Below are 27,026 nucleotides of genomic sequence, written 5' to 3'. Positions count from 1 at the left end.
CTTGCAGACCTGCTGGCACTCCATCCAGAATAGCCAAGGCTCCAGCTGCAGGAACAACAGCTGAGTTGGGAGCAACCATTATCCATACAGAAAGAAAACCATGCGCAGCAAAGTCCAGGGTGCCAAGTGTCTTGGACGGCCACGTCATCAATCAGCCAGCTTCGTGGTGCAAAAAAGAAGTCCTCTTCTCCAAGTTGTTGTTGGTGGTGGTGGTGGTGGAGGCTTCACCCACCACTCCAGGTGAAGATTTTCACAGCTTAGCTCCCCTACCCCAGAGCATCACTGTAGGAGGAAATGAAGGAGTCCTTCTTCTCCAGAAGGATCATTCTTTGAGCCCTAGAGGAACTGAGGAAGGGGGCTGCCCCCCACTTCAGGGCGTTTGAGACATAGGGTGGGTATATGGAGAGGCTTGAAAGTGAAATTGCCATCATACCCAAAATTTGGGCACTAGTCTTGAAGTCTCTTCCTGGTGGACTGTGCACATGGCTGAGAAGCTAACAGTGACAGGCTCCAAAATGTGAAAGTGGGCTGAAATGTGTATATTCTCCTTTAAAAAAACAACCCATGCCTCCCAAACCCTTTTTAACTTCAGTGTCCTAACTGCTGCAAAAAGGTGTCCTGTGTTTAAAGGCGGTGACTCCACCTCTCTAATTAAAGACCTGGAGCACTTGGTTGGGTACTTCTCAGAGGAGATCTCTGATGCAGGAAGATGGAGCTCAGGTCTGTACTTCTATAGTCTTCCCCATCCCATCTCCTGGAAAGAAAGTACATGGGGTGGGGAGAGATGGGGATGGGGTGACGATGGCCTCTGTGCTGCGAGCTTTGTATGTTAAAGCCTGGAGAGGGAAGATGATCCTATGACAAAACCCAGAGCAAATTTTAAATACTGCGGGTTCAGTCCTTGGTTCTGACATGGCCCTTCTACACAGCACCTTGAGCCATCGCGTCAACCACCAGCATCTCCATTTGTGAAACAGGACGATGTCCGTTCTTCCTGCCATGCGTTGATCTGTCAGTCTGCATGGGGCATGGTCTAGGCACTCTCTTCCCATCTGTAAGGGCTAAGCAGTTTATAAGAGACAGTAGATGGTGACCTTGAGGGTTGTTCTTACTTCTCACGTGGAGCTGGAGTTGCCATCACCTGCTGCCTTCCCTGCATCAGTTCATCCCAGCATAAATGCTGCTTTTAATGATAACTTCCCTGTTTTCCTTCAAGTTTCATGACGAAGGAAAATTGCTCATTTTTCCTCCACGTGACTCACAGCTCTGAGGTTTTATCACTTTCATGTCTGGAGGTGGTAGGAGGAGGAAAGCCCTTGGATAAATAACAGGGAGGCATTTCAGTTCAGTTCTATCTCAGCATGTTTTATAACTCCCCTGTTCCCACCACACTTTCATGTGGAGAAAATCATTAGAGACATTTACTATATGCCAGTGAGGGTTATACTCATTAAAGTACAACAATACCAGCTCTGGGAATTCAAAACAAAATTTTTCTCTTCCCACGGAGCTGAGCATCATCTTCTACCTCGGCAGCTGTCAGTTGGTCTCTCCTCATCAGTTGGAAATAAATAATTTTATCTGAATTGGTGCATACTCCAGTTTCTTGATCCTGTTTTAGCTTTTGCTTCATGAAGTCACGAGTGCTTGCAGGAGCCAGGCTTTCGTGGGTGCCTGACCAGTACCACTGTGGGGATGTGGTTCATCTAACCCTGTCACTTTGTGTCTCCTGAGGCTGCACTTCTTTTATCCTGATTTAATGACTCTTGGGGAATGGGAATCTCTTGTTTGTCTCCTTGGTCTTTCAGCCATGGGGATGAAGCTGTCTGGCATGGTGTGAAGGTTTGCTGTCCTTCAGAAACATCTCCGCATGTGAGCTTGGACGAGCGGGAGTGGCTCCCCTGGGTGTGCAGATGGTGAATTAGTGATATCCTGCTTAAAATGGAGGATGCTGTTGAATAAGATGGTGGCCTTCCATGGGCACATCTTGGTAGTGAGATGCTTTTTAAGGGGCAGCTCTTATTTGGTGCATACAGAGGGGAGGGCAGGATCTTGCAAAGGATTTCTGTAGGGTATGGTCCTGACTGTGCACTGGACCTTCAAAGCTGGTGCTAAGCAACACCTGGGGCAGAGCAAGCATTTGGCAAGTGCTGAAAAGGGGGTTTTAAATGTTGAATGTCCATTACACTTACAGGATAAAGATATGTTACACTGATGCTTTCTATGTCAGCAGAAATACTGAAATATTTACTGTAATGTGGTGGAAAAGTGTTCTAACACACATCTGGCTCTCATAGTACTACACGGTGGTCTTGGCATTTATTGCATAGCTATTTTATGTACTTATTTTGACTGGGATAGTGGTGTTATTTCTTTGCTGTCCTGTCTTGAACCCCACCTCCTGTCTCGTCTCATAGTAGCTCTTTGGGATGAGAGCCGTTGTTGCTGTGTTTTGCACTCGGTAGGCACAGTGCTGCCATGCAGATGGTAATGGAACGAGGAGCATGGATCTGTGCATGGGTCTGTGCTCTCGGAGGCTGTGAGCCCAGGTGGGTTAACAACTCAGTGCCGTGGTTATGGTCTTTATAACCTTGTGCATAGGCTGGTGTTAAAAAGTCAAGCTAGAAATTAAAAAGGTGATGATGCGAAATGGGTCAGAAAGGAAAGGTAACAGGAGCAGATGTTCAGCTTGGTGTAAGAGATGCAAAGGCAACATGGCAGGACCACGTCCAGAAAACCTTCTGCTAGGATCTCGGTGCTTCCCTGTGAATTGCAGCCCTTCTCTTGCATCAGCCTGAAACGCTTGAAGCAGAACACCCTATGGAAAGAAAAGAGGGATTTTGAAGGAGGACGGATGCATTTGTACCAGGCAATGCCAGTAGCTCCAGTTGATTGCCTGGTTGGGCAGTGCCCTGCTCACCCCCGAACTCATTCCTATGACCAGGAATCCAGCACCTCTGTCCCCTCCCAAGAAATTGCCTGATCCCGAGGGATCACCATGTCACAACATAAATCCCCTCCATGACTGGATCTTGGGCATGTGCAGCAGGTCCTTCAGCGTACCCCAGGGTCCTCAGGAACGTAGAGGAGTACCGCAGTTGGCTTTGTAGTGCAGCTGCAAGGCATTTCACGGGTGGGATGAATGAAAGGGTGGAAAATATTCAGAAATGAGGCTTTTTTCTTTTTTATGAAGCTTTTTCCTTTAATGGGAGAAGTCAGGGATGGAACAAAAGCTCTTTTTTTCTGTTTTCCATTGAAATTTAATGGTCTCTCTAGAGAGAGAGGGCTTTATGACAAGAAAAAAGGGAAGAGGCATCTGTGAGATGAATACGTGGAAGCAGGAGGAGGGACACCTGCACATCTGTCCCCAGTCCCCCTCCTTGCTTGAGGAGTACCCTGCACGTTCAGGGGAGAGCCTTTGGTGTAGCCCACAGTCTTCTTTGCTGCTTGTCAAGCCATGAGAGTTGCTATGAACGTGTCCCTGTGGCTGTCATGGTAAGGGCTCTCCTCTCCAAGGGGAAATGTATTTTTCTCCCAAGCCATGAGGATCTGGGTGAGAACAGCCATGTCAGGTCAGATCAAAGGCTTCAAAGCCAAGGGTGCTGCATCTGGTCCTTGGAGAAGAGTCCAAGGGCAGGCTGGTGTGCATGGAATGCGTCTGCTGTGAAGCACCTCAGATGTCTCCACATATAAAGGGGATGGTCTGTGTCCAGCTCTTCCAGGGAGGTTAAAAGCCTGAGATGTGGCTTGATTTTGACTGAGTAGGTGTCTTCAGTGGATGCAGGTGCTCAGCTCATCCATCAGATTGGAGATGCCCTCTCTGTGCCAGCACAAACAGAAGAAGTGATCGGTTGGGGTGTCTGCTCAGATGGCTGGTGGCCCGCAGCAGCAAACCGTGGAGCAAATCTGTTCTGCTACCAGCAGGACCAGCTAACCTTGCACGTGTTTCCCTCCCCGCAGATGTGTCGGCGAGTATACAAAGGGATCCCGCTTCAGGTGCGAGGCCAGGTCTGGTCTCTTCTGCTGGACGTCGAGAAGATGAAGAAGGAGAACGAAGGAAAATATGAGGTACAGGCTCTTCCTGGCAAAGACAGTGGGAGCAAGGTGATGGGGAGGCTGGTTTGGTGGGGCTTCACCGGCTGGGGCAAGTCAGACCTGTGGTAGATGCAGGCATCTCCATCTCCACCCTCATGGGCAGGAGGGAAATGGGGGTTCCTATGGGGGTGCTTGAGGGGGCAGGCAGGGACACTCAGCCCTTGCACTCTCCCTCACAGCGTAGCGGCGTGCCGAGCGCCCTTCAGTGTGCGCTGGTGGTGGGGCCTGATCCTGTCCGTGAGCTGCTGTGACCTCTGAGAAGGAAAGGCTTAAAATTAGCGAGGACTGAAGATGCAAAGGGGATAGAACTTTATCTGTGTGTGTATGTTCGGCTGGGGCCCTTTAGCACGTTAGCCAGCTGCTTTCCCTAATATGCTGCTTCCTTTTATTCTGCTGGAAGCCACGAGCAAAGATGCAGTCGGTGTTACTACATCCTTAGGGAAGGATGCAGGGAAGAGGGAGGGGAAGCTTAGCAAAGGTACTGCTCGCAGTTCCCCGAGCTCCCTGGAGTGATGCGGAGTAGCCACGAGTACCCTGAAGCAGGCAGGTGCTGGTTGGGGGTACCCCAAACCTCTCTCTGTGCTTGAAAATTTCACTTGGGGCGTTTTGAAACATGCACCAAGGTCAGAAGCCTTAAACCAGCCAACAGTGGGTCGTTAGCCAAGAAACCCAATTAAGGGTGGGGTGAGGGCAGATCTTGCAAGCTTGGGGGCCGATTTCTGAGCACGAGGTCCTGGCTTACAACTTAGATGTGCAGCTGGAAGTTGACTGGCAGCGTTGGAAGAGCTTGGATTGAAGTGGCTTCTTTTATCTTCCATCTTCAATCTTTTTATAACTGTCTTGAAAGTTTCTATTAAAAATCACTATTAAAAATCAGATAAAAATAATTTTTTTATTAAAAATCACTTATTTTTTCTGCAGATAGGAGAAAAGCCTGCCTTTCATTGCTTCCTACCAGAGCACTGTATGCTGCAGGCTTGGAATCCTTGGTATAAAATAAGCAATTTCTGTAGCGTGCATTGAACAAGAACACGAGTGACGGGGCTTGCTGTATTTGGTCATTTTTTATTTGAGGCATCTTGGCTCCTTTACACCTCGTCTTTCCGTAGGCAGCGTGTGCAAGCCCTTGGTTGATAATTAACGTATTTTCCAAACTTGTGTTATGATTTAGCTTGCATCTCGTACCCAGGCGAGGATCAGTGGCTCATGGAGACTGTTATGTTTCGGAGGCAGGAGGTCGAGTGCTGCTTCCACCAGGTGTTTCTAAAAATCCCTGCCTATTAAGCAGGATGATGCTCACGCTTGTTATAGTTAGTCAAGCGTTGATGTTACCAGCGAGATGCCGCTGGGATGGAGTCACGTGCAGGGGCTGGGGGAAGGCGGGCTGGGCTCGCAGCAATAAGCAGCGATAAAGAAGCTCTCCCAGCATGCAGATTGTTGTCTGTGCTGCCAGGCAGGGAAGCAATCCAAACAAGTGAAAGTCGCAAGGAGTTTATCCGTGCTCCAGAGGGGTCTGCGATAAACAGGAGCTTCAGGGCTAATAGGCTTTGCTGGATGCAAACCCCCTACAAGCTCATCTTAATCCTCCTCTTCTTTGGTGCCACCTGCCGCCAGTAGTTAGCTCTCCCCTAATTTCCTCCAGAAGAGGCTCAGTGCAGGTCCTGGATGAGGGGTTTTGCTTTCAAGAAGTGACCAAGCCTCAGCCCCAGCCCTGTGTCCTGGAGGGGCTGGTCCCAAGGCCACCCTGTTTCTCCCTGGGGCTTGAACCATGGCACAAAAGCCTGGCTTTTGCATGTGCCTTGAGTTTTGAGCGTGTCACCTGGCACATGCCAGGTGATTTATCTTTTTTTATACCCACTGCTCCCCCTGTAGAGGTGTTGTCCACTGCGCTCGGGCTGGCAGAGGAGCTGCTTTTCCAGCCAAGCGGGATACTGTGCTCCCCATGTTGCCTCTGGAGTGATGCAATTAAAGTCTCATCCAGTTGCTTCCATAGTGCTTTTTCTTATCCCAGCTGTCCTCCAGGTCCTCTCCATGCAAGTCTCCAAGTCTTCCTCAAGGCCATGGCACCTCAGTTGTCCCTGGTGCTGCAGGAGCCTGGGTGCTACCATGAGACGTGCCACACTTGGTTTCAGTGTGGATGTGATGCTCTGCCTCCCTGGGGCTTTATAGCCACAACCAAGAGGGCTTGAGGAGAGCTGAGAAGGTGGCAGGAGAAACATGCTGGCCATGGGACACAGCAGAGAGAGGCAACCTGGCTTTTACCTGTTACTTGGTAAAAGATCTCTGGGACAGGACCTCCAGCTTCCCAGCCTCTGCTCTGCCGCCAGCTTGCAGGGCTCGCAGCGCTCATGAGCTCAGCAGAGCATCTGTGGAGCCCCCAGGTTACTTAAGGGAAAAAAGGAGAACAACCTGTCCTGGGCTTCTTGTTTATCGTCTGTAGAATTAATAAAGGCTCCTGGGTGCATGGAGGTTCAGGTGCAGTGATTTAAAGAACCCCCAAAGTAGGGGTTTTTACAGTCTTTGGGAGATTTCTGTGTTGTTCTGGCAGGGAAAACAAGAGGCCCTTTAGCAGGGAAATGTGAACTGAAGTGACCCAGTGCATATGAATAGTCGTCTTGTCTCAGGTAGTCTGCCTGCTTTATAGAGGGCAAGGAGCCGTAGGATGCAGAGAGCACAGGATTTACAGCAGGGAAATGATGTCGTTCATCAGATCTTCATTCCGTTGTCACTTTTACCCTCCCTTGTCTTGTGCAGGCAGTAATTCAAAATAGCCCCTGCACTGTTCCTTCTCCATACAGCTGCTTTCAAGGTTGGAGTTAATATTCTTGAGATGCTGTGACTGCCCTGAGCGCTGGCTGTGCTGGACACATCTGGGTGCTAATGACCTTTTGATGTCCCTCAGAGCTGATGTGGCCACCTCGGGAGGTCAACAGCAGCCTGGAGGCGCCTTGTATCAGGCTGACAAGCGTTCGCAGGATGGCAGCTGCTGGAGCAGATGATTAAGTATCTGTGCAGATGTGCTGTTTTCTGTCTCCTGTGTGAGCAAGGAGGGGTCCTGACTCTGGGCTCCAGGCACACCGGGGTTGCTAATCATCTCTGCTGCCCCTAACTTGCCTGTGGTTCTCAGGCTGCCTGAAGACAGTTACAAAATGTATTTTATTAATGCAATTAACCCTCAAGATATCAAAAAAGGAGGGCAATTGCATGATCACCAGTGGTATCTAAAGGCTGTGAGATGAGGTGCTTGGCTGTAGCATAATGGTCCTTGCCTGCATGCACAGGGCTGAACAGTGGGTTATGAATAGGACTGCAGTGGAATTCGTCCATGGAGCATCTCGAGCTTGGGACTCTGAGGGCACAATTAGTTGAGGTGGGCTTAGCTTTGGTTTGAATTTCCTTTTTTTGCAGTGGACTTCAGTCCTTTATCTATCTGTGTGATGCTGCCTTAAATGATTAGCCAGCATGGGGGGAACGTGGTGATTCTTGGGTTTGAGTTTAGCTTCTATTCTGGACTCTGCCAGTTCCTTAAAGTTTGCACCAGTCCAAGGGAATACCCCAGAACTGCTCTTCTAGTGGAGACTCCTTAAACCTAAGATAATTCTCTTCTGCAGGGGAAGTAGTAGTTGGAGATCGCTTCATAGAGTCCGTTGTAACAGTTTGGATTTTATTTTGACTGAGCCTCTGAAAAGCTCAGGGACTCGGTTTTTACATCTGCGTGTTGGTTATAGAAGTGTATTGTTCCTTAGGCGGCAACAGAGTTCTCGGTGCTTTATGACAGCCAGGCTGGGTACCACAAAGAAGTGAAAATAAATCAGAGTGGAATTTAATTGTAAAGGTTTTAGAATCTGAAAAATCAGTATCTGCATTGGAAGATGGGTGAAGGCTGGGTTGGCAGCTGCTGCTGTCGTAGCGTGAGTGTGGGCTCGTCCCCTTCTCCCTGGGCCAGCAGCACAGCCGAGGGGCCGGGGATTCACCTCTGAGCTGCAGATCGTTGCTCACTGCAGGACGGCTGTGTCCCCAAGTCGCTCTGCAATAGCTCTGTGCAGCTCACAGTGCCACTCCTGCGGTGGGAAGCACATCTTCTCGCTGTGCGGAGGGAGGGGTGGGCTGAGATGCTGTCTGACGCCTTCCTCTTGTCTGCTCCCCTCCCTTCCAGCAAATGAAAGAACAAGCAAAGAGCTTTTCATCAGAAATCAAGCAGATAGATTTGGATGTTAACCGCACCTTCCGAAACCACATCATGTTTCGGGATCGCTACGGAGTGAAGTGAGTACAGGAGGCTTCGCGTGGCTGTACGGGCATTGGTGCCGGTGGGTGTGCATGGGATGAGCTGGATGGGGTGGCCACCAGCCCCCTGCCTTGGGGTGGCCACCAGCCCCCTGGCTCAGAGCAGCTCACAGGAGAACAAAGCAGTCTCTGCTTGCTGCACAAACCATCAGCATATGGTACAACCCACAGATGTTGGGCAGTTGATTCTCTGGACAGGTCCACACTGGACCACCTTCAGCCCCAGTTCTTCAGCCAAGCATCAGCCTGTTGCAGTGCCTTGTCCCCCCGAGGTGCTAGGGTTGCTGTTGCAGAGGGCTTGGTTTGGGATGGCTGGGTTGATGGGGTGGGTCTGTCGGGAGCTGGGTGGGATGGGGCATATGTGGCCTCCACAACAGATGGAGTGGGAAAGGTTTAATAAAGTGGCTTTGTCACATGGACGAGTCACACCTGGCTGCGCTACACAGATGTGCAGTCTGTGAGGAAGCCTGCACTGCCTATCTATATCGTGATGACTCCTTTAGCAAGGAGGGAAGGGAGAAAGGAACCTACTAATAAAATGGTGGCAGTGCTTTTCCCCAGAATGATGCCTGGGTGGTTGCAAGTCTATTAAAAACCCACCACCACTCCAAACTGGAAGAGCAGGTGTGGTGAACACAGTGCTTGTGGGTACGTGCATGTCTCTCCAGGAGACCTGCTGATGGAGCAGGCTGGTTTAGCCCCACGCCACAGGGCCGCTAGTGACTCCCCCCTGAAGGAAGAGGTCCCATCCCACATGTCCATCAAGGTGCTTTCTGGTTCTGTGAGCCGGGCTCCTTGCAAAAGGCATAAGTACCAGTTGGCTGGGTGTTTTCAGAGCCTTTGCTCTCTGTGCGTACGCGTTGGTGTGCACACGAAGCTGGAGATCTCATGCTCAGGTGTTTTAATATCCTTCTTTCTCCCCAGGCAACAGGCACTCTTCCATGTCCTGTCAGCATACTCGGTTTATAACACCGTAAGTAGTAAGTTAGTCCAGTTAAAGTGAATAGCGTTGTGATTTTTATATATATATATATATATATATATATATATATATATAAAAAGATTAAAAAAACTTTATATATATTTATATATGTCTATATGTGTATGTTTGTGTGTGTATATATACACACAAACCCACATTTAGTCAGTGGTAATTCCAATTTTAAGTCCTAATACTGGTTTGTACAGACAGCTGCAAGACTCTCAGGCAGCACAAGACTCTGCATAGTTGTTTCATTCCCTTGTTCATTTTGTCACCTGGTAAACGACATCTGCCAGATGTGGTTTGGGCAAGTGTTAGCAAAAAACAAGGGATTGCCCTTTGGCTTTCCAGCAAGACTAACCTCCTGGCTGAAGGTCCATCATGTTTCTGACTTCTTGTCATACACTGAATGACATCCTTGTTGAAAACACTGATTTATTACAGCGAAACAGTCATTTTTAGCTGAAGGGCATGGGCAGAATAAGCCTAAATTAGCAGCTGAACCTACTGCCTCCATCTTCAGGAGAGGACAGTTACCCCAGAAGGCACAGAAGATACTCAGGGCGCTAGTCAAGGAAACAAAGACCCTGCCTTCCCTCATACCAGATAAATGCTTACCAGATTTATTTATTAATTACTTCAGTGCTCACATGGCTGAAGGAATCCAGAACAGTATCAGAGCCACATGCTGTTTATCATCCCATCCCCTATTCCTTGAAGTAGCTGCAGGCACCTCTTATGTTGGGGTTTCTGTCCCTTGTCTTCCAGGCTTGAGAAAGGCTGGTGGGGGGAGTGGTGTGGTGGGGGGCGTTGCCTGCAAGCCCCTCACCTCCTGCTGGAGGGCCTGCTAGAGCGGGTCGGAGGAGGGCCACGAAAATGGTTAGAGGGCCAGAACGCCTCTCCAATGAAGAAAGGCTGAGAGTTGAGGATGTTCAGCCTGAAGAGAAGGCTCTGGGGAGACCTTACTGTGGCCTTTCAATATATAAAGGAGGCTTATAAGAAAACAGAAAGACTTTTTACCAGGGCCTGTAGTGACAGGATAAGGGGCAACAGTTTTAAACTGAAAGAGGGTAGGTTTAGATTGGACATAAAGAAGATATTTTTTACAGTGAGGGTGGTGAGACACTGGGACAGGTTGCCCAGAGAAGCTGTGGGTGCCCCATCATTAGAAGTGTTCAAGGCCAGGTTGGATGGAGCTTTGAGCAACCTGATGTAGTGAAAAATATCTCTGCCCATGGCAGCGGGGGTTGGATGAGGTGATCTTCAAAGGTCCCTACCAACCCAAACCATTCTGTGGGTCAGTGACATGGTAGGTGCTGTAGACATATGGGAGCTGTGAATTTGGGCATAAACGATAAAGACCTTGAAATGGGACAGACCTTGAAAGAGGAGAGGAAGCACAGGCAACCTGACCTGCTTCTGCAGCTTTAGGATCATGGTGGTGTCTGATGGCATGGCAGAACATGTGCCCCTCTTGGCTTTTGCAGGAAGTGAGCTACTGCCAAGGGATGAGCCAGATCGCTGCCATCCTCCTCATGTACTTAAACGAAGAGGATGCGTTTTGGGCACTGGCACAGCTGCTGACCAACCAGCGGCACGCCATGCACGGTAAGGCTGGGGTGGGATGCGCATGGGGGCTCTTGCGACAGCAGGGAAGGCTGTTCAGGTTGGTCGGTAGAGCCTCATTTCTCCTCACATGCTTGTTTAAAGCGGGTAAGGCTTAATTATGTGCCGATGCAATCTGACTAAGGAGCTGAACTTCACTCTTGGAGGCAGACAGGTTCATCAGAGAAAAAAGGGTTTATCAGCACTAAGCTTTAGCGTTCAGTAATTAATGCTTTCACAGAGGTGCTATCTTCCCTCCAGAGTGCCTTGCCGTTGGCAATCAATTAACTCAAGGTTACGAGTTTTTAAGAAGTCTCACAGAAGTACATCCCAAGAGCATCATGTAATGCTCAGTTTTTAGCGTGCCATGAGCTACGTGCCCTTCTGTTTTTATGAAGATGTAATTCCACCAAATGTGCTGTATTTTTTTACTTCTAATACATTAAAGATCCTTTCACCTTGCTTGTGGTTAGCAGTAATCTATGCATAGAGCGTTATTTTATGAGTGGAGGGCTAAGCCTTATGGCTTGATAACTCCTGACAGTCTTAAACGCGTGTCCTGCTAGACTACAGGGCACTGCACGAGCTTGTGGTGTTCAAACATCTTCAGCTTTTCTCTGCGCCTTGGCAAGCACCGAGATGTGTTCAGAGAGGTCTTGGCCAAGGCAAGTCTTAGGCAGGTAGGCGGTGGGGAGGTGAGCAGGTCTGCTCTGCGGGGCTGGGGTAGAGAGGGACCAGCTGGGGTTGGTGCTGAGGGTGCTGTCGCCCATGTAGACGGGGTGAAGGGCGAGCTCTGGGAGGGATGCCAAGGGAGGTAGCTGGGTGCGCTGTGGTCTGGCTGACTTCAACAGGCAATGCAGGGGATGAGTGTCTAGAAAATCAGGCTGCTCTAGAGCTTTTCTGATTATTTTTTGTTTCTCTGCTCTTTTCTCGTTAAGGTTTTTTTATTCCTGGGTTCCCGAAGCTGCAGAGATTTCAAGCTCACCACGAGCAGATTTTAAGCAAACTGTTTCCCAAACTGAAGAAGCACATGGTATCTCCTTGCTATCAGTCTCCCCATACTAATATCGCATTTTAATGCTAAAGCAATTAGTGTAATGTTCTGCTAAATAGATGCACAACTGTTCTAACCGTGTAGGACTGCTTCAGCCACAAAGAGGCAAGTGTTTATAAAAGCCTGAATTTTGCTGAGGAGAATGGTTATCATTTGCTTGCTGGTCATTATTAGTGTAGGGACTGCTGAAATGTAAAGGCTTCCTTAGGAAAGCTGGCAGGAAGGCTCAGGGAGCCTGCAGCAAAAGGAGCTATTGCAATACAGCAGCAAGGCTGGGCTGTGTTCTTACACCAGCTGCAAAGCCCGAGGGGTGATGCTGGACTGTCTCGAGTCTTAATTCACTAATTATTAGCCCCAAGTGCTTGCATTTAACGGTTTTGCTGTTGTTTAAAGACAGGAGGCGCGTAAGATTTGCTGTGTGTTTTGTTGCTTGGGCGCGTCCAGTTTTTTTGTCTCTAGCAGATGGTACAAGCCCATTTGGTGGCTGGAGGAGCATCTGCAGGACACATTGACTGCAGTCTAACATCTAGGAGACTTTTTTGCAACACCTGCTCCCTTTTTTTGTCCCCCCCTGCGTTTGCTGTAAACAGTTGATATTCAGTGGCCAGACTCCTGAAGGTTTCTTATGCTCCCAGGGGGCTTGGTGGCCCAGCTCCAGGAAAAGCTGTTTATATTGCCATCGTCTGCAACAGCTCTTGCTTTGTGCTGCAGATGAGCCAGCCCTGGACGTATAAGCGAAATAAAGCCAGGACAGGTTTTCACTTAATTATAGCCACAGGGGTGGGGAAACCTGGGAGAGGAGGGTGGGAATAATTCTCTGAAAGCTGCTTGTGCCTTCTGGCTCCCAAAGGCTCCCAGGCTTGCAGGTGCCCAGCACCAGCCGAAAGCAAAGACCAGAGCCAGCCGTTAATCCCATGGGCTTCTTTCTCTTCCCATCCCCACTGATTTGCTGGCTTTGCAGCGATGGTCATGTCAACATTGTGCATGTGCAGGGCGATGTGCATCCCAGCACCAGCCGTGCCACGCCATCAGCTGTGCCAGAAAAAGCAAAGCTGTGTGCAAATGCTGCACTGGGCACCAGACAGGGGTGGAAAAGTGATAGACCAGGGTGATGTTGGTGAGGTTTTTAGAATTTCTCCTTAGCCTGTCAGGCCATCCTGCTCCTGCAGCAGCCACACCATGCAATTGAGGTAGGGTAAGCAAAGCTGACTTGACTGTGCAGGTCTGGATTTACCTGTGGGATACTTGGGGTTAATCATTTTTGTGGTGCTCTGAGAGGCTCGCATGGGAATTGCTATGGAAACAAAAATGGTAGTCTGCAAGGAGTGCGTGGTTTGGATTCCTGGAAGGTTTTTGTAAATCCCTGGAGTAGATACTAGGCCAGAAAAACTTCTCCTAGAAATCCCTCTCCAAAGTTGTGGCTGAAGTCTGGCCACATCGCAGATCAGGTTCAATGAATATCTTGGGCAAAGGGCCAAAGCAGGGCTTCCACATTGGTATTTAAAGCAGGAGCTTTGTTGGGAGACAAACCGCAGCCAGATCCTGCACCCAGACCCCCTGCATTAATAAACAAACTAACCAACTTCCCCAAAAGCCCTATGAGTTGCTTGAACCTCCAGCAGCCAGCCTAGTGAAACACCTGTTGCTCTTTGCTGTCTTCTCCTAGGACAAGGAGCAGATGACTACAGGGATTTACACGACCAAGTGGTTCCTGCAGTGTTTCATTGACCGGGTGAGGATGCTCTGTGGGTTTATTGCTGCTCTGCCACTTGCATGCACAGTTAATCTGCCTTGTTTTTTGAAAAAGTATCATAATATGAAGAAGGTTTTAATATTTTGTAAGATATGGGGTATTATGCACACTCTCATAAGGCAAAAAAAAATAATAAGGGAGGAGCTAAAAATAACTGCGTGTTACTGATGACAAGCCAATTCCTGCTGCCTCGTCACAAGCAGTCACTGGGAGATGGCTCAGCAGCAGCAGTATAAGCTTCAAAGTTGGGAGAGATTTTTCTCTTGCCCACTGGCACTGCTGCAAAGGCAATTAACTTCACTTTGGCTCTGGAAACAACGTAGGGAGAAGAAGAGCTGGAGGCACAAACCTGAACAAACAGCAGCACTGCAGCAGCTGCAGGCAAAGGAGCGGGCTGGGCACTGGAGACACATGAAAGCGTGAGAAAATTACCCTGATTTGTCCAGAGCTAATTTGCCACTCCCGAGCCAAGACTACTTTATTTTTAGGGGCAGTGTTGCACTTGCACACTTTTAATGCAAGATCCAGACTTGCTAATGTTGAGGGCATCTGTGTGTCCCCAGTCTCAATTTTCTGCTGCCCCATCTCCTATAAAACAGCAGATGACCTCTTCCCCTTGAGAGGGAACCCACTGCTTTGCCATCTGTCACTAAAAGCTGTGTAAAATGCAAAGTCCCTTTAACTGCAGTAACGTGGTAAAAGAGCTGCGACGGCCAGTCACGCCAGACCGGAGAGCAAGCGCAGCGTCCTAAATTTGAACTTAAATGTCACAGTAGGACTAGTATTAATTTCTGTGTTGGTGAGATGCCTTAAGTCTTTGCTGGGAGATGATGGGCTGCTCCATCAATTTGGGTATCAGTTCACTCCTGTCTGTCAGATTGGGTCCGGGTGCAAATGAAACCCTTTTGCCGAGGTTTTTCTCGCAGGCGGAAATAAGCCTGTGTGTAAGGAAGACCACTTCTCTAGACACCAAAGGAGTGATTTTTCAATGCTTGGTGAAGCACCGTTGGGCCTTCAGACCTGTCCCATAAATAGCCCTTCATCTCTTTGGGCAATTTGGATGGATACAGGGTGGTTTGGTGCACTCACAAGGCTGCAAGATGATGCTCCCTGCAGGGTCGGGGAATCCACGTGCTAGTTAGTATGCCTGTGCAGAAGGTTTCTTCTTTTTCTGCATTTGCGGCCAGGTTTTAAGTGCTCTCCTGGCCACTCAAGGGTGTTAGCTTTAAGGCAGAACCACAGACGATACAAAAGGTTTTTGTGTTTGTTGCATTTAAGGCGTGTAATTTGGCAGAAGCTGAACCCCCCTCGCGTTCCAGCCTGTCCTCGGATATTAGAGGGGCTGGAGGCGGCTGAGCTTAGCCGCTGAGTGATGCCAGATTTGACACCTTAAATGTTGTCTGAAATAGGCCAAAATCGGCACTATCAGTCTGGCTGGCGTTCAGTAGCTAGTATGTTGAACTAACACAGGTCCGGATGCACTCATAGTGCGGCGCCCAGTCACGGTCGATGAACTAACACAGTTCCAGATTATGCCATAAATCTGTGCGCGCCCACCGAAATAAAAGCCTCGTGACCAGTTCCCCAGTTAAGGTAATTTATTTGAGCAACAGATCCATATTGTTTTAGATTGCCAGTGATGAATATACTGTCTGCAAAGCACGCTTGGGTACCTATGAACATATGTATGTTGCAAGATTGCTATATAGCGCTACTAATATGATTACAAATACAAGCTTGTTTTCTAAGATTCCCGGGGAAGCACCTGGTGTAACCAAGTGTACGAATCTTACCCAAAGGCATCCTATGGGTGGGGAAGAGAGGTTCAGCCCGTCAACTGCTCCCAGAAGTCTGTAGTGATGTCTCCCTGACTTCTCAGTGATGGTATCTTCCCCCACCTTGCCTCTTTCTTAAGGATTTTTTATACTATTTTCCTATGTTTAGGTGGAGCTTGAGTGACTCTAGTCATACATAGCTTTATTATTGATTGGTGCAAAATTCTCTCGCTTCAATTTAAAGGTATAGACTAAGAAAAATGCAGAGAGCATGCTCAGGGGGAGAGGGAGGCAGGTAGCTTTTGGGATGGAGGTGTGTTTTGGTATTATAATGAGATTATAATGAGCAAAGTTCATCCACAGGACACGATTTTGCCACAGTTGCTGGCTCAGTGACCAACATTCTGGGTGGAATGGGGTATTATCTCTTATTTGACAGTAGCTATGTAATTTATCTGCTACAAGGTACCATCAAGTTCCCGTACCTGCCTCGTTAGCACAGAGCCTGGTCACGGTTATCTCCACACCGTTCCACCCTCTGTTCTCTCAGGGTTAGCACACCAAGCTCCTGTGGTGCGAACATCTGAGAATGCAGGCCAGGTTGCCTGGGGAACCATCACAGAGCAGATTCATTACATGCCAACCACGTTCCATCCTGGATGCTTTCTTAGTTCTATAGGATGTGGATACAACTTTACTTACTTACTCTCAATAAGTGTGCCTCCAATAATTGGTTTCAATAAGTTGCCCCGGTGGTCACTCCACAGTGTTCTAGATGAATCCTGGACATCCAATGCCTCACTCTGTTGTGCATTTTGGTGTGAGGGGACTTAGTGATGCCACCGACCTCTGTATCATCACCCCATCAATCAGTGCTAACGAGTGTGGTGCTGACGAGCTGTTTTTTTGTTTGTGTGTTTGAAACAGACCCCCTTCACCCTCACCTTGCGGCTGTGGGATATCTACATCCTGGAAGGAGAGCGGGTGCTGACGGCCATGGCTTACACCATCCTCAAACTGCACAAAAGTAAGGTCCCAGCAGAGCACATCTCATGTGGCAGAGGTGGCACTGTGCTAGGCCACCCTTGTGCTGCTGACCCGGATAGCCTTGCTGGCCGCTGCCAGCCTGCTCGGTGCGCTGTGCTGGCGCCAAAAGGCACAGTCCCGTGCCGATGCTTCAGGGAGGAAGTGAGGTGCCGCAAGGGTTGAAATCCCATGCTCAGCACACAGCAAACCCCACCTGAAATGCTCCCAGCTGCCTCTTTGTGTGTGCTGCGGCCCACATCTTTTATCAAATGCTTTTAGGGGCAATACAGACAGCAACCCATCTGTCTGCTAAGCTCTGCATGGCAGTTAGCTGAAAAGGCTGTAGAGGGAGAAATAAATCCATTAATATACTTCTAAAATGACCGAAACCCAGTTTTCTTATATAACATTAAGGCAGTGATGTTTCTACATGAAGATCTTTGGGACTTTGAACCCCTCCACTCCCATAAGCTAGTAGCCTTGCTTTGTTGCCCTGTTAGGTCTTCAATCTGGGACAGGAGCGATGCTGATACTGCATGTTGGGAACCTTTGGGCTAGTGGGGTTTATGGGGCTGCATGTGTTGGCTTCTGCAAACAGCCACCCTGCTCTTCCTTCAGCTGAATGAAGAACAGGCTATCTAGAAATACATCTTTTAAGTATCCCGTTTGTTTGCAAAGACTGGGAAACTGGCAGGCTGGCAGAAGTTTCAGCCTGGCTGTGAAATCATCTCTCCTTGAGGAATGTGTGGTGTGGATTGGCATCCCTGCCTGCATCCCATCCCTGCCTGCATCCCTGGAGTGGGTCTGCATCCCTGCCTGCATCCCTGCCTGCTGGCTGGTGCAGGTTGGCATCCGTGGCTGGCTGGCGGTGGTGGCTGCCAGCAGTGGCTGTTCAGTCTGATGCTCAGGGTCCATCTCATGGAGCTTTTCCTCCTCCTAGAGGTATTGGTGAGAATTTCCAGAAATGGCCCAAAACGTGCATCCTGGTCAGCACAGGTCCCCGCCCCGCCATCGTCTTGCCATTGCTGAGCTACTGCCCAGAGGTTGCACAGATATGTAAATGTATCAACAACCCTGAGCAACAGCACAAAGGTGGAAGAGAGGCAAAAACATTCAGGCTGTCCCACCCTGGAGTGGGAACAGCAGCAGAATCCCAGATAAAACCAAAGCAATGCAACCCACGCTCGTGCTACCCTGCAGTTTGGCCGTGCCGCTGCCATTACTCCTTTCTGCCGTCCCCCAGAGCGCTTGCTGAAGATGACGCTGGAAGATTTACGGGAATTTCTGCAGGACAAAATTGCCGCTTCCCTGCAGTACGAGGACGATGCTGTCATTGAGCAACTGCAGGTGTCGATGACCGAACTGCGCAAGATGAAATTTGACCTCCCCCCGCCAGGTAGGTAGAGGGGAAGGCGAGCAGCTCAGCGGGAGCGGCTGCTGGTACCTGTGTCCCCTGGGGACCAGAGTGTCCCTCTGGCGTGGCTGGGAGCTGGGGCAGCCCAGAAGGGCTGGCACCTGCTGGGTACAGCATCTGCCTTCCCTGTGGTTAGGGCGTGCTGAATGCAAAATGAACTGATGCACAGTTTTGGTTTTATTTTATTTTCTCTGCTTCCAATGCAGCGAAGCCTGAGGAGTTCCCACGGAAACCCCTGGGCCTGGAGCTCTCCCTCAACCCAGTACCCATGAAAGGCAATGTGGCAGCCAACAGCCAGAATGGCCGAGTGGGCGAGCACCCCCCGGACAGGGAGCCCCATCCCCACAGAGGTCCTGGGGTGCCGGGAGGAATGATGGCAGCGGAGGCGAGGACTCCCACCCTCCAGGGCAGTCAAGTGGCTGGAGCGACGGACATCCACCTGCATCCTCCTGGTGGGGGGCCAGCGGGAGAGGAGGGTCGGGTGGAACCCACCAGGGACGGGCAGCCACCATCTCTTCTGAAGGCAAGCGAGACACAGGACCATCATCACCTCCTGCCCACAGCCCTGCCTCTGGAGCAGCGTCTTCTCACTCCTGGCTGTGCCGTGGTGGACCAAGAGTCAGTTTCCCTCCCCACCCCAGCCGAGCACAGCTCCTTGGACTCCTCTCTCCAAAACACGTCAAGTCCTCCCGACTCGAGCACCACAGAGCTTTCCGCTATGGACCATGTGGTGTGGCAGCCAAATCCTGCTGCCCTGCCAGCGGGAGAACAAGCAGCTTCCCTCTGCAAAGAGAAAGCATTCGGTGCACCCCCCCATCCTCTGCCGGGCAGCTGGCAGCAGCTCTCCGGTGTGTCGCAGCACGACAGCTCCCCTGAGAGCGAGTGCCGGGAGGAGGCAGCCGAGAAGTGCTGCAGAGCGGTGCTGCCGGACAAGACAGACTTGAAGCGCTCAGCATCCAAAGCTGCATCCATGGGGGAGCTCGCCAGCCCGCAGCAGAACGGGCCAGGAAGCACCACCGGCACCGCGCGCTGGCCAGAGGGCCTGGGCATGCTGCCTGCACACGGGCCGGCGGGCGGCAGCGTTCCCGTCTTACCCAGCAGAGAGCTGGAGGCAGCGGGGCTGGGTGAGGGCTGCCCCTTCCAGCAGGCACCATCCCTCACCGTAGAGGGGAACAGCCTCTACAGCGTTATCAAAACCACCACTCCCCTCCACCTGGCCCATGCAACAGAGCAGGACTTCCCCAACAGAAAGCAGGTGGCATTGCCTCTGCCAGAGACTGGACAGCCCTTGCCTGCCACCTCCATGCCACCACCTCTTGCGCTGGACCCGGAGGAGGTAGATGCCCAAAAAAGCCTCCAGCAACCATTAAATGCACTGAAAGCCCCACGACCCCCCCTGAGCCCCAAACCAAAATTACCGCCGCAGGTTGTCAAATCCCCCTCGGAGAACAGTTTCCTTCCAGGCTCTCCTCCCCTGGCAAAGCTGCCCAAATCGGTGACGTTTTAGTGAGGATGGGGGGAGGTGAGGGAGAAGCAGCGGGTGCTGGAGCAGCACCCTCACCCCGTTTTCGGGACCATCCTTTCAGCAGGGCTGTGTTGGGGTGACAGCACAGCAGCCATCACCTGCCAAGCTGTGCTTTGGTACGAGCCCCCAGCAAGGAGATGGAGTGGTGGCCGCCGGTGCCAGGAGGCACCAGCAAATTTGGTTTGCATCTTTCCTATGGACAAATTGGAAAGTGCTTTCATCTTTTGTTCCTTGAAGCTCCCCAAGCCTTGTTGCGTGTTGGAGGAGATGCGGGGCTGGTGAACGTGTTGCGTGTTTTCTGCTCCTGCCCGCCGTGGGTACCCATGGCCGTGGAAGCGGGCGCAAGGCGTAGGAGTCCGAAATGCTTTCTTTAAATGCCTGATCAGTGCAGCCAACAGCATTGCTTTCAAAGGCCTTTGTAGCAATAGGTCTTTACTTCTTTTCCCAGGCCCGCGGCTGTAGGCAGCAGCGTTTTCAGGCAGGGCCGCGGTGTCCCGGCAGGGCGCAGGCAGCCCGCTGCCGCTCTGTGCAGTTCCACAGCGCAGTGCCCGGCTGTGCCCGGCTCCTGCCGCGGCGGTGGATGGTGTCCCGGAGGGCAGGTTTAACAGCTGGTGAGTCCCTGGGGGGTGTCTTTGGTGTAACCCCGGTGGAGGACTGCCAGCAGGGTGGTGCTTTCCCAAGATTCTTTCTCAAGGTGACAAGGACATTAATGAGGGTTGAGCCTGGTCTCCTGGGCTGGGTGGCCTTGCTGCTGGCCTTTCCCTTGCAGGTCCAGAGCGGCGAGCAGGCTCGCTGCCTTTCTGTTGGCTGAACAGGAAAAGGGGCTGATGCCTTGGGAAACCTCCTGCCTTCACTAGCAAGCTGATGGAGGTAGGCATAGGAGTTGGGGAAGGGGAGCACAGTGCCCAGAACCTGATCTCAGCCCTTCTGGTTTAGCCCACCCAGAAATCACCAACCAAGGAAGGAAATGTGGGCACAGATGTTTAGAAGATGATGCTGTAGAGCATCAGCATCACCACAGCCCACTGCTAAGGAGATAACGTTATAGGTGCCCACATGCCCACTTGCCCTTCATGCACCAAGTTCCAGTGGTGTGTCCATCTCCTCCCCATCCCAGGGTCTTGCTACTGCACAGCCCAAACTGTTGGCTGGAGGTGCGCAGGGACCCAGGGACAGCTCACCCCCCCCCCCCCACTGAAAGAGCGGGTCCAAACTCCTGTTCACAGTTATCTACTTCACCCTTAGAGGTGAAGGGACTTCATCAGGAAGGAAGCTCAATGGAAGCAGCAGGAAGGCTAGACATGCTGTATTTGACTCTGCTTGTCCGGAAGGGGTGGCTGCAGGTGGGAATTCCCATTCCCTTCAACCCTGGCCAAAAGCTCCTTTAAGTTCTAAGGAGACTTTGAAAACTTTTTTATCTCACAGGCTGCTTTAGTAACATAACCTCATCTGAAGCGTACCTGGAAGCCCGGCAGAAAAAAGTTCCACTAAGTTACTGTGTGGAGTTTATCAGGGTATTTTTCTTGTGTGCATGTGGTGGTTTACGTTAGCAGCAGGGACACTGTCGAAGGGAGCACCCCATCTTTCTTTGGATGTAGCCAGCCAGACCACAGCACCCTCAGCTTCTGTTGCAACCCCTGTTCTCTCAGAGACCCCCCCCTCTTCTGCTGAATCTCAAACCTTGCCCATCCTCTCTCCCTCTGCAGAGCAGGGATAACCCTATTAGCTACCTCGCAGAGATGTTGTGAGGCGTCGAGTTGCTCTTTAAGGAGAAGTGTTGTTATGAATGTTCAGTATTTGTGTTTTGAGACACCACGGGTCCTTTCTAGGACAACGGTGCTTGAATTGGTCTTAATTTAGAGTACGTTTTTCAGTAACCGTGCAGTAATTGTTAAGCCTATTTGTGTGTTAAAATACCCGGGCAGTATTTCAGGACAGGTATCAATTGCCTTTTGCTAGCAGCCCACTGGCCTCTCGAGCTCACTGGGAAGCAATGAGAAGCATCTGAGGGTTGAGTGTCACCTCTTGGCTTGGTTTCTGTAGGCTGGAGGTCTGTCCTCTCCTTGAAGCACACATAGGACTCCAGCTAATATGTCTGAGCATTTACCTCAGATGTGCAAGAGCTGAGACCTCTTTCCCCTCCTTTGGGCCTTTTCCCGCTCATTTTGGGCACAGTGCCTTGGCACATCATGTTGCACGTGTGCCCAGGCTCCTCACCCGGTGTGTTTCTGGGATGTTTTGCAGTATTCACATTTACAAAGGTGGTTTGCTCTAATTTTGGAGAGCTGTCAAATGCAGAGTACCCATTGCATGGTGTTTGGTGCATGGTGTTCAACTCCCCTCCAAGCCCTAATGGGAACGAGCAGCAAGGTCCTCAGTCGTCTCCAAGCCTGGGAGGAAGCCACCAGCTGGTTTCAGTGACCTTTGGACCAGGCAGACACAGGCTCTCTGTTCCCAACAGTGTGCTTCTTGCTGGGAAGGCCTCCGAGCTCCTCCCTGTGCCACGGAAGCAGCTCTTCTCCAGCCTGCAGCCCCTGATAGCTGGCAAGTTTGGGAAGAGTTCCTGGGGGCAAAGTAGCCTGAGCTGGCTGGGAGCCAGCAACGTGCATTGCTTTCCTTGGAGCGATGCTCTCACTTACAGCACGTCAAAGCATAACCTGCTGGGGGATGGCCGATCCTCTCCCCTTCTCTGCCTCTTGCTGTGGGTGAAGGTGCGGCCGGGGGGGGGGGGGTGGTCTGTAGCAGCAGGGGTGGGCACACATGGCCCAGCCTCAGCTCTTTCGCTGGGGAGAGGAAGGGAAGGAGAAAGGCGAGGGTGGCAGTTCAGCAGGACAAGTAAGTGGCCCATGCCACTCGCCCCCTGCCTCAGCCTCCTGCAATGGCCTCAGCTCCTTAGCAAAGGCCACTCGTGACTGCGGGCAAACTCAGGAAGGCAGCTTCCCCCGACCATGCCCTCGCAGCCCTGGGACAGCTCTGGCCTCGCTGCCCTCGTAGTTCTAAAGACCAACGTTGCAGGTTTGGGTTGGTTTTTTTTTTTGGTTTGTAATTGAGCACTTTGAGTGGCTGCGGCACCAGCGGGCAGCAGGAGCCCTGGGGACTGGCGCTGGGGACCGGCTCCGGCAGAGGGTGGAGGTTGAGGTCGGGGTCTCTCAGCCATGCACTTTGAGAGCCTGGCTACCATCTGCTTTTCTTTTTAATTGCTATTCTTGTTTACAGCGTGGAACGCTTTCTCCATGACTCTTTCTAATGTATTATAATTATTACTTTAAAAAAAAAAAATTTATGTCTGTGCTTTTTCTTTTTGTTTGTTTGTTTTTTGTAAGGAAGTTCTGGGGGGAGTGGGAGGGAAGAAATCACTCATTCCTTTTTACTCTGATCCAGACTGTGCCGAGTATTTGATGCTGTGTGATAGTGATCTGCATGGTGATAGTGGTAACGGTTAAAGAAGTTTAGCATAAAATCCGGCTCCACGAGGTTTCTTATGGTGACACATGCTGCAGCAAGACCGGTTGCCTTCTCCTGCTGGCTTTTAGCTTGGTTCCCAGGGTGTGCTTCAGCTGCAGTGGGTCCAACCCACTCCATCTTTGTCTTCCTCCCTGCTTTTCTACCATGGTTAAATCCAGGCATCCCCAGCAGCAGCGGAAAGAAAACTGCTCCTTCTACGTACCACTGTCCCCTCCCCGCTCCCTGAGCCAAGAGCAGCCCCTGCGCATCCCTTCTGACACGTGGCCGGTGGCCAGCAGCCCCGCTGCAGCTTTTTTTGGCCAAGATTTCAGTTTTGAGTGTTTTCCTGCTCGTGAGTAGCACTGGGAGGGCTGTATGGGACGAAGAGTGGGTGGAGGCAGCTCCTTGCAGGGCGGGTGGGTGGGTGGGTGGCTGCGACTGCTCCGCTCTGTGAGTCAGGACCGAGTCATGCTTACGCAAGTCACTGGGAGTGTAAAGTGGTGCCGCTCACAGCTGAAAATGGATTTTTAAAAGCTGTGTGTGAGCAGCACCTCTGACACATCCCAGATTTCACAGCCAGTGCTTCCTGTGCTTAGATCACCACGGTACTGTTGGCTTTGGGGTGTTCCATTTGGGCAATATTCTGGCTACCCCTAAGAGAAAGCTGCCGTTTGGTACTTCAGCAGCATGGTTACGGTAAGTGCAGGGTCATCTCTCTACCGGAGCAGCACAGAGGGCACAAAGACCGACAGCAAAATGGAGGGGCCAGGATTAGCTAAATGTCACCCTAGGATTTAAAGGCAGCACAGGAAATGTGGCATCCCCATGCATCACGTGGTGGGTGCTGTAGGCTGGTGTTCCTGCTTCTAGCGGTGCTCTGCCTCACCTAAAAGAAGTCAAACAGGAACAAAAAAAGCTCCTACCTTGTTCTCCAGTGTCCTTAAGCTAGCTGATACATATTAACTGGTTAAAACCTGGTCTGCAACCCTGCAGAAAAAAAGAAAGCCAGCACCAGTAAGCACCACAGTGGAGCAGCAGTGCAGTGAGGATGCAGCTCTCAGCCCATCTCCCGTATCATTTCACGCTGGATGTCAGCCCAGGGATGCTCCACCATGAGCACAGGTGGGACATCCACAGGCTGGAGTGAAGCAAACTTCCTCCCTGCCGTAGTTTTCAGGTGCTCGTGAGCAGCCCAGCTGCACAAGCTGCTTTGTCTCACCTCCCAGCCAACAGCCCTGGTGAACCTGTTGACTTTCAGGCAGCGTGGAGGAAGCAGCCACTTGGAACCAGGTTTGAATGGCTGCGGTGGTTACCTACGTGACAGGCACTGCAGGGTTTAGGCGGTGGCATTTATCTGACTGCTGGGACAGCTTCAGCTCCGTGCTGCTGGGGAGGGAGCAGAAGTGTCCAGAAGGGCAGGATTTCCCCCAGGAAAGGTGAGTCCTGCTGGGTTTGAGGGTTTGGCAGGCAGAGTTCTATTCCTCTCTAAAACAGCCTCAGTTCACTCGGTTATTGAAAAAAATGGAGTAAGATGTTGGTTACTGGCATCCTTGGTCCCTGCATCCCATGCATGTGCCCGGTAATGGCCTCCTGGCTGTGGCAGGGTGCTCTCACCCTGCCCCTGTGGGGACCGGGGACAGGCAGGGCTCCACCGCATCCCCTGACAGCATCCTGCCGGCTATAATGCAGGAGCCACAGCGGTACCCAGCCTTGAATGGGTGTTGAACTGGGGGTCCCAGGTAGGGTTTTGGGCCTCGGCTCATGGAGGACATGCCAAGCACCCACTGCAGAGAGTCCCCCCCCAGGGGGAGGCCACCCCTGGGACTTGCCCACCAGGTAAGCCTAGGATCTCCATCCCTTACCAAGAGAAGTAAAAGACCTCGGGGTAGGTCTCAGGGTGGACACAAGCCATGCCTGGTGTCCACCCTAGGCTAAATGCCTGGCCTCCAGCTGGTGCCAGGAGCAGCAGATCACCCACACGCTCCTGCTGCAGGAAGGTCCCAGCACGGGAGGTGCTGGTGTCCCCAAGGGAACGGAGTGCAGACAGCCCCTGCACCAGTCAAGCAGCACCCTCTACTCCCTCCTATGCCCCCCAGGGCCTGGGTGCTGCTCCCAGGGGACCAAAAGCAGGACAGCTGTGTAGTCCCAAGCCCAAGCTTACCAATACCTATTTGCTGTACAGCGCTGGGACCAGTGGCGAATGAACTCTGTAGAAGGTATCGAAGCTGCTGCTTAAATCCTAATGGCCTTGTCAGCCAGAGACTGGTCCTCCCGTTGCCTCTCCCTCCACGCTTAGCATTTGCCGGTATTCCCATTAAATCCATCCTTTCCCTGGTGAAGCCACTGCTCTCGTCACGGCTTTCAGACAACTCATAACACCAGCTCTCTGGCTCCCAGGGGTGGTCCCTGCCCAGAAACCACTCCAGACCCACAAGCTGCGCTCAGCTCTGGTGGGTGCCCTGGCAGCCCCTACGGCTCCTGTCCTTCCTGGCTCATAGCCCAACCAGCAGCGCTAGGAGCTGGGACAGGTGGGTGGCCATGTCTTGCCCTGTTGCTCGCTGTCTCTCTGCCAAGCCGCGGCTGCGCTCCTCATCCTCCCTGCCCACCACCCGCGACCACCAAGGGCTCAGCAGCGCCGCTGCGTGCCTCCGCAACACACCAGTGAGTCAGCACTGAAAAACTGATGCTAAGTGGAGCCTGGAGCAGATCCAAGCCAAGGGAGGGAGCAAGGCTTTGTGCTGTTGGAGGCTCTGGTCCTGGGATGCAGCGTGGGGAGAGAGGTGGGTGTGCTGTGTCTGGGAGCTTTGCGCCCTGGCCTGTGTGACAGAGGCAGTGTCAGGAGTTCGGCTGGGCCTGGGAGTCTTCCTACTCTTCGGCCCGCTGTGCTGCTCACCTGATGCTCAGATGCTGCTGGGCTCGTTGTGTGCCGCTGTGCTGCTCGTGTGCTCCTCGTGTGCTGCAAAGGGGCCGTAGCAGCGGCGGCTGGGATTTGGGGAGCAGAGCGCAGGGCACGCAGAGCGCGGGGCACGCAGCCCCCAGCCCCAGCAGCCGTGGCTGGGGCCGGTACCTTGGCTCTGCTAAACCGCAGACCCTGTACTCAACCCATAGAGACAGCAAGGCTCACCTGCCCTAGGGGGAGGGAAGCTGCACTTGGGGCCAGCCCCATCTGCCTGTCCCAGTTCCCACCAGTTGCTGGTGGGCAGGATTTGTGCTGTCACACCATCCTCTGAGCAATGCCACCCCCCTCCTACAGCACATCATGGGGTATAAACCAGCACATGGAGACAATAACAGGCTGGCAGCTGAAAGACACACGTCTGACTCCTTCCCAGACCATCTCCCAAATCCTACAACCTCAGCAGCTGAGGAAGCCTGCAGGGCGTACACCAGCATCCTCCTGGCAGTGAGGCAATCAGGCTCACCTAACAGGACATGGGCATCACGACAGCGCAGGAGAAAAGCAAACCAGAGCTGAAACAACTCAGCCAACATGTCACTGGGAGACACAGCAGCTGGTCCCATCCCACGAGTGTCCCTGCTCACTGGCAGCAGTTACAAAAAGCCCAAGATACGGATGCAGATGGCTTTGAAGGCATACACAAAGGCATGAGTCCGAGGGACTGGAGTAACTAAAGCCTGGCTTATTTAGCCCTATTCTTCCACACAATAAAACACTCTTCCTAAGACACAGAGAAAGGTTAACTGGTAGAAACTTCCATCCTTGCACCAAAACTGGTATGAGGTTCCTGGAGGTACCTGTGGATAGATCAGGTACAATATCACAAGCCCCTGGTTTGAACCACCCCACTAAGAGCCTGGGCCATGCTGGTGCCCTGGAAGCCACTGGCACCCCCACCAGAGCACTGCTCCTGGGCTATCTAAGCCTGCAGCTCACTCAGGCTGGCAGTTGCTTGGGGAAGCTGTTTCTTGGGTGGCTTTGCTTACCTTTATGGCTCCTGGTTGGCCCAAGGAGAAGTGGTACAGCAGTACCACTCAGGCTGGAAAGGTCTGCAGCAGTGCACTGGACTGTAGTCCAGAAGGGAAACCTGGTTTGCTCCTCTTTACC

At 51.7% G+C, this 27,026-nt stretch overlaps 1 protein-coding gene across 3 annotated transcripts in view; it reads left to right on the top strand.

Moving 5' to 3' along the window:
* Window positions 1-22,227, top strand: part of LOC137662817 (USP6 N-terminal-like protein) — a 91,100-nt gene extending 68,873 nt beyond the window's left edge. For all 3 annotated transcript variants that reach the window (XM_068399531.1, XM_068399532.1, XM_068399533.1), the window contains 9 exons: window positions 3,961-4,068; window positions 8,252-8,361; window positions 9,307-9,355; window positions 10,852-10,972; window positions 11,908-12,002; window positions 13,690-13,755; window positions 16,479-16,578; window positions 17,821-17,973; window positions 18,198-22,227. In XM_068399531.1, the coding sequence (XP_068255632.1) occupies window positions 3,961-4,068; window positions 8,252-8,361; window positions 9,307-9,355; window positions 10,852-10,972; window positions 11,908-12,002; window positions 13,690-13,755; window positions 16,479-16,578; window positions 17,821-17,973; window positions 18,198-19,498 (2,103 nt within the window). In that variant the 3' untranslated portion in view covers window positions 19,499-22,227. The remainder of the gene's footprint in view (window positions 1-3,960; window positions 4,069-8,251; window positions 8,362-9,306; window positions 9,356-10,851; window positions 10,973-11,907; window positions 12,003-13,689; window positions 13,756-16,478; window positions 16,579-17,820; window positions 17,974-18,197) is intronic.
* The last annotated feature ends 4,799 nt before the right edge of the window (window positions 22,228-27,026 follow it).

Source organism: Nyctibius grandis, chromosome 4 (assembly GCF_013368605.1).
Source record: "Nyctibius grandis isolate bNycGra1 chromosome 4, bNycGra1.pri, whole genome shotgun sequence".
Classification (NCBI taxonomy): Eukaryota; Metazoa; Chordata; class Aves; order Nyctibiiformes; family Nyctibiidae; genus Nyctibius; species Nyctibius grandis.
The sequence above is the reverse complement of the archived record's forward strand: the minus strand, read 5'-3'. Positions and strand labels throughout refer to the sequence as shown.